The following is a 7,347-nucleotide window of genomic DNA, read 5'->3' on the forward strand; positions in this document are numbered from 1 at the left end:
GCTTAACATTCAGTGACAAGCAGCAATGGTCGTCACCCCTTATGCATGCTAATATTGAGCGTAGATCCAATTTTAGTTGGGTTTCGGCCTAAGGTTTGGACCAAATCATGCGGACCAAACTTGGACATGGGCTTGAGCCTATGCTGGCTAACTAGGTTCAGTGTTGGGCCTGGCTTAGGCTTAAAGTTGAACTGGCGAACTTGGGGTTGGATGGGACAGCGTAGATTAACCTAATTTGGGAATTGAGAATGGAGATGTCTTCTTCTAATGGACAAACATCCTATTCCTATACTCTAGATATTTCAGTCAACAGGCGCTTTAATATGACAAGGATATCCCATGGTTCTTGGTTGCATGCTCTCTAGGGGATACAGATTCTTGGTCAGCTTTTGGGGGAGCAGGGTGCAAAAGGAGGGTGTGAGAGAGAGAGCGAGCTCAAATGCCATTACAAGGATAGTGCTTGCAGTGATTCGGTGGATTCCCATTGGAACATCAATCGAACCCGTTCGATTAATTTGATATAGTTTGATTGATCTAATATATAGTAAATATTAAAAATTAACTATTAAACGTTAAAATTTAAAAATAATTTACTACACCCTAATTGATTAGATTTCTCAAACTTCCAATAATTTTCCATTATAAATGAAGTTCACACAGAATGTTAGACCAGAAAGAAGTAAATCTGGAAATTGGGTATTGAGGGGCGAGGGCAGCACCAACCGCAAGGCAAAGGATCATCAATGCCATCTCTTCACCTCTGGAGATGAAACACCAAATTTCAGGGCTTATCATCATCCACCACAAATTATGACCGATACACCTCATCAAGAAACAACTTCAAGAGGGGCCCTACATCCTAAGTTCCTACTCTCCTTGGAAAAATTGAATCTTCTCCGTCCACAAATCAAAAAGTTTCATATGAAGCAGCCAACTAGGTCCTCTAATTTACATATATCTTCCCATTCTCATACATCTTTTGGTCCATCACAAAAACTAGATGAGAAAAAATAAAAATAAAAATAAAATCGCAGACTGGTGATTCAAGTGAAAAACTCACGAGTGTTCTTCAATGCAAAATCTAACATAATTAATTGAAGCTAATCATCGACCGTATTCTCTAGTTCTCACGCCGGTTAGCCCTCCTCCGTGGAGCTCCTGCAGTGTCGTCCTTGTCGTTCTGCTCTTCCTTTTCTTCGCTGCTGCCTCCTCCTTGGTTGCTGGAAGTCTCAGGTGCTGCTGCTGCTGCTGCTTCTTGGTTACCACTTGCGGCATCTGCTCTCACTTTTTCCTGACAAATCATAGCGAGGCCATCACATTTATAAAAAAAAAGGATCCATTTCTGCCACACATATATGCACTCAAGAAAGCAGAAAGTCATTGAGCACATAGAGGCTCTCAGCTCTACTCACCGGCTTCTTCCCACCGAAAAGAATCTTTAATATTATTGTGAGACCACCAACAACGACGGCCACAATGACGCCGATCGTAAGGTTGGGCTGCTTTTCTGCCTTCTCAATCACATCCTGCAGGGAGAAACTCAAATTTACGGCACGGCGCCAGATAAAAATCATGAAATGATCATTAGACAGTCCGAAAAATTACCAGAATCTTTATCTTGTAATTACTCAAGAACGGAATGTCAGCACTCTTATAGAGGATATCAAATACGACCTTCTGTGAAGACAAACCCAAACATATGGGTTAGAAATTATTTATCACAAAAAGGAGCTAGGAATGGATGTATCTGATCTCATTACCTGGTAGCCCTTGAGGCCTTCAGGAACTTCTTCCTCAGCCTTTTGTTTCTCCTTCTCAACTTCAAATTTTGGTTTCCAAGAAGTTACCCTGTATGCCTCCGCAGACTTAGGATCGCTAGCTATTAAAATGTTGTCAAATAAGATGCCATCTTGCATTGTCCAAATCTCTATGCCAATGGCAGCAATAGGCTCGAAGTCAGGTCTGTCAAGCTCAAAGTAGTTGGGGTTTGGTATTTCACGTGGCTTCCAGATACCCTTGTAATTGGGGTTGTCAATAAGTGGGGCATGCCATTTGCCTTTGTAAGCCGGATTCCTCTTCATTGGCCTCTTCCACTCACCACAACCAGGAGCATTCTCACACTTTGGATTGTCGATCTTTGGAGTCTCCCACTCACCATCTTCCTCATCATCCCAATCTTCTGGTTTAGTTGCCTCAGGATCATCAATCTCTTCGGGCTCATCATCCAACCACCCTTCAGGCTTTTCTGCTTCCTCATCTTCAATTTCCATTGGTGCATCCTCATCCCAGTCATCTGGTTTCACTGCATCTGGATCAGGAATTTTTTCCCTCTCATCCCAGTCCTCAGGCTTCTTATCATCTGGGTCAGGAATGGTCTTAGGCGGAATAATAGCTGGTTCAAAATCTTCGCCAGTTAGCAGGTTGGTCTTCTTTTTCTCTTCGCCATCAATAAGGATCTGCAACTCATTATCCGGCTTCAGAATTGCAGTGTACACATGGGTTAGCTTGTCAGATGGCACTGAAGGTGGGTACTTGAGATGGTGCTCAATGTATTCTCCACTCTTGGGGTTTTTGTGCTTCAGAATGAAGTGAACCTTGTTTGTGGCCCCACATTTATCAGGTCCAAACATGATGGAGTAGGGAGACTCATTGTCAAACTCCTTGGATCTCCATCCAGCCTCCTGAGGGCGAAGATATTTTAAATATGCACCACCACACTCAAGTCCATTCTGGAAGCGAGTTTCAAACTGAAGGACAATAGTCCCATCCTTCAACTCCACAGGCTTTTCAAGCTCTTTCACAATTGCATATTTCCGGGCCTTCTCACTCACAAGAAGCCCGTAGTCATCATGTCCCTCACTCTTTTCATGTTTCCATACACCTAAAAGCAGAGAAAAATAACATAAATAAACTACTCCCTAACCACCCACAAGGTTGAAATAATATAACAAAAGTCCAAACAATGAAGGAAGAAACTCATTAGGGGGTTGGGGGAATCATTAAAGCACAGGTGATGAAGTATGTCAAGGAATTTGGAAAGAAGTTTTAAGATAGGATATCAACTGTAGAATAAGGGGCCAACAATGTTACAGAAAAGGAAAGCATGTTTAGACTTCCTCCAGTAACATATCTTCTCACCCCACGGTCAAAATACCATTCGAAGACATAAACAGGGCTACATCTGTGGACGTGAACAAAGAAGGCAAAACTATTTATGCAGTATGGTTTACAAAATAACCGGGTTAATCTAAATAATCTTTTGGCTGACGCCGACTTCATCACTGGACTGCCACCAAGCAGAGAGCTGTATCCTAGACCTTTCAGAACCATGATTCCAGGAAAGTGAACCTCTCAAAGAAAATACCCAACCACATCCACAACTTAATCTAAACTTCCAATTAAAAGTAGTTAGCCAACATCCAGTTGGCAGTCCAACTAAGTGGCACTCAATGTTCAGACCCATAATGGTCAAAATTCTTAATATGTAACAAAAATTACAAAACCCAAAACAGAAAGTGAAAAAACAAAAATGTTCAGAGACAAAGAGAACAACATGGACCTTATGCAACACAACTCAAGAGAATATATTCTGAAAATGCTTAACACTGCAACAAACTAGGGACACAATTAAAGCTTATATTTATCTCTATATCATGGGCATTAAAATTTGAGTAAAAGATAACATTTAAAAATTATATTCGAGTAAAAGATAACATTTAAAAATTATATTCGATCACTTCATAAACCTAGCATTGTTCACAAGGGAACTGCTTCCATCAAAAGCTCTTCATCTTGGAAGAGAGGTATGAACAAAATGTTAAAATATCTCTTCACACACCTCTACTAGTAAAGATCAGATGTTTCGTGCTTAGAATTCTTAAATTGTAAAAGATGAAGGAAACTAGGTATAGAGGTACAAAGTTATATCATTTTTATCATATTCTAAAAATTGCAAGTTATTTTGTCCCACATTAAATGTGTTCAATATAAGTGCATATGTCACCCTGCATATCCAAACTTAAAAATTTTAGGTTAAAGGGATTTTGAATCAACAAATATTATAATTGAGGGAGGGCCAACTGAGGAGGCATGCATGTCTTACAGTTAAAGCTATTTCGTGACATCTTGAATTATGCAAGCATATCTTTAAAAATCGATAAATTTGATACAAGGCTCACAAGAGAACTGTTCCACCTAATGGGATTTAAAGCCCGTGGTTGTCCTTGTTGTCGTGGAGGAACTGAGCAACAATCATCTACCTCATACAATTTTTACTTCACATCTCAGGTTTACACCCAAGATTTTTCTGAGAGGATTAAGGATTTCTATGCATCCTACTATTACAGATTGAAATCATGGGTTATATGAAAATGTCTTCAAATATGTGATGGAAGACTCGTGAGACAAGGGATCTTCCACATCTTACACTATAGGAAACACCTCCCTTCATGCCAGCAATATTGATAGAATGAGTAGTGGTCAGAAGTCCCAAAAGCTGAACCCCATTCCCCCTTTTGACAGTTCTCTTTGCTAAAAGATTGCCAAAAAATACTAGTAAATTCTACTACACTAATAATGTCTATCTTTATTTTTAATACGTTAATATTACAAGGTGAAGAAAATATGACTGTGATATCAAAGCACAATAAAAAGCCCCACCATTATTGAAAATCAATCGTACATGCATGCACAAGATTTCTAGGTAAGCAATAGGAAATGCATTTCACAAACAGATGCACCAACACTAGCTTTTAACTTGCAAGTGTTAATGACCGCATTCAGAGCTATTAAACAAGCTATGGAATAATGGTTTGACCACACTGTTCCATTGCAGATGAAATGATCTTCTAATTGTACTATTGAATAGCATATGGCAATTTCAAGCTCCATTTCCTTAAAGTCATAAAGGGATAATCGCTTCCAATTTTGTAGCTAAGCTCACAAATCACATTATTAATTGCTGGGCAGAGTCACTCCCTAATATGGAGTAAGTGACTCAAGGAGAACACACAACACCAAGTCAATATTACTGAAAAAGGTTAATCAGATACTAAAAAATGCTCCAACTCAATTCAACTAATAAACACGCATTCCTCCAGTCCAACAATAAGAAGACGCGCATAAATTTCAACTGCAAATAAATATCAGCAACCACAAAACCATACAAAAATCAAAACACGGCCGTAACAGCAAAAATACCTTTATAATCCTCTTTCTCGGACGCGATCCATCTCCCTTCAAAGGGCTCATCGAACGACTCAGAAAAGATCTAAAACAGTTTGAACACGACACAACACCAAATATTCAGCAAACAATATATACATACAAATCCATAGACTAAGACTCACAAAATACTCAAGAAAAGTGGAAAGTGAGTAAGAAACTGAAAGATCTCTCACCAGATCATCGGAGGCATAGAGTCGCGGAGTTAAGCAACCGACCAAGAGCAGCAAGCAAAATTGCAGGTAGATCCTCCGTTTACTTTCCCCCATGGCCCTCCAACTCCTCAGTTACTAAGCTAAATAAACCACAGATATCTCAGATCTACACACTAACACTCTAAATCCGAACCCTAACCCTAGCTTTCAACGAGGACGACGATCAGAGAGAGAGGGAAATATAGAAGAGTCTAGAAATGAGACCTTCAGATCCGAGGAGTAATTTGGAGAAGAGATATTTATAGATCTGGAGACGAGTGGCGTCGAGTTGTTTCAGCCAATGGCATTGCGTTACACGTGACTTGGACCAATAATGTGACGACACGCCATCACCATGACGTCCCGATTATTCAAATGAATCCGGGCTGCCCCAGCCGGGTTTGCGTTTACCCATGTTGACCCTTTCTTTTGCCCCACGAAAATGTATTTCTCTCTTATTGGAGTATATATCAAATAAATAAAACAAAATTTATACTTTTAATTTTTATAGAGTTTTTATATAAATTTAAAAAATAATTCTGGACCATACTATGCATTGGGGCTCACAAACCTAACACCGTGCTCAGCCCCAAATTAGATCTTAGCCCAAAAAGCTCAAATAACTTTTTCATCCAAATCGAGATCCTTACATCAATAACAGATCCTATCAGTTCCGAACAACTCACACACTAATCCTCTATCAACTCCTAATTCTCATCAAATTCAAGATTTTCGGATATGACCCCTATCACTATCGCGCATCTCAACCTTCTATCCTCTCATGACAGTTAAGGACACGCAAGACCCCTTCATCTCTTTATAAAGTAGCTTGATCATATGTTAAGATATGTTTTTTCCAAACTTACTCATATTTTATCATCTTGAAATCTCACTGACTCATCGGAGTGTTTGCATATGGTAGCCACCCTTGCTAGATCAATTTTGTCAACCCTTATGGGTCGGAAGGAACAAATTCTAATATTTTTGCCATCATAATTAATTTTTTTCAGTAAATATCTTTCTTTCTATTGGATTAGATAATGAGTTTAATGTAATTGGAGAATTGTAAAATAAATATAGTATTTACTATTTAAAACTGAAATTACAGTTAGTTAGTGTGGCAGTTATAGAGTTTTTCTTCATGTTTTTTAATGCATTTTTGTTTAAATTTTTTATTTTTTTATAATTACAATAAAAAGAGACATTTTAAAAATTAAAAAAAATAAACGATTATTTATTAATGACATTGGATAAGTAATTCACATTCATAAAACTCAAATGAGGTGCGTGTTATTTCTAAAGTTACAGAGTCAATGTGTGCATTTTAGTCAAATAAATAAATTTGATTTAATAAGCTTTTATGTATTTCTAGCTATAGGTTATGCATTTTTGCAGGGGCGGATCCATATATGAGCAGCCCACAATAAAAGTTAAATTGACAGAGTAAATTTTTTGATTATTTACTATTAGCCCAATCCAAACTCACCCTAACCCACCCTAATTTTTCCCGGCCCAACCCACTTGCCTGTAAACCCTTCTCTTTTCCTTCCTTTCTCGATCTCACTCTCGCTCACGGCTCACCTTCGCTGCCTCTTGCTCTCTGCCTCCTCCTCTTGCTTATCCGCTCGTGCTCGCCCTCGCTCTTTGCATCTCTCTTACTCTTGCTCGTCCTCGCTGCCTCTCGCCCTCGCTATCTGCCTCTCTTGCTCTCGCTTGCCCTCGCTGGCTCTCTCTTGTTCTCGCTCAGCCTCGACCCCTCTAGCTGCTTGTCGCCCTCACTCTCTGCTTCTCTTGCTCTCGCTCGCCCTCCAGCTCTCGCTACCTTTCTCTTGCTTTCGCTCACCCTCGCTTCCTCTCGCTCTCTACCTGACTGCCTCTCTCTTGCTCTCGCTCGCCCACACACTCGCTTGGCCAGTCGGCTTCGCCCTCT

The 7,347-nt window shown here is 39.6% G+C and overlaps 1 protein-coding gene across 1 annotated transcript; it reads right to left on the bottom strand.

Annotated features, from left to right (window-relative positions):
* Positions 1-899: 899 nt before the first annotated feature.
* LOC127790218 (calnexin homolog 1-like) lies at positions 900-5,659 on the bottom strand. Its single transcript, XM_052319542.1, has 6 exons — positions 5,400-5,659; positions 5,200-5,269; positions 1,761-2,881; positions 1,606-1,677; positions 1,413-1,526; positions 900-1,291 (listed from the first exon to the last, which is right to left on the bottom strand). The coding sequence occupies exons 1-6, from the start codon at positions 5,490-5,492 to the stop codon at positions 1,121-1,123; spliced, it is 1,641 nt and encodes a 546-aa protein (XP_052175502.1). The 5' UTR covers positions 5,493-5,659; the 3' UTR covers positions 900-1,120.
* Between the last annotated feature and the right edge of the window lie 1,688 nt (positions 5,660-7,347).

This window comes from Diospyros lotus, chromosome 14, assembly GCF_014633365.1.
Source record: "Diospyros lotus cultivar Yz01 chromosome 14, ASM1463336v1, whole genome shotgun sequence".
NCBI classification, from domain to species: domain Eukaryota; kingdom Viridiplantae; phylum Streptophyta; class Magnoliopsida; order Ericales; family Ebenaceae; genus Diospyros; species Diospyros lotus.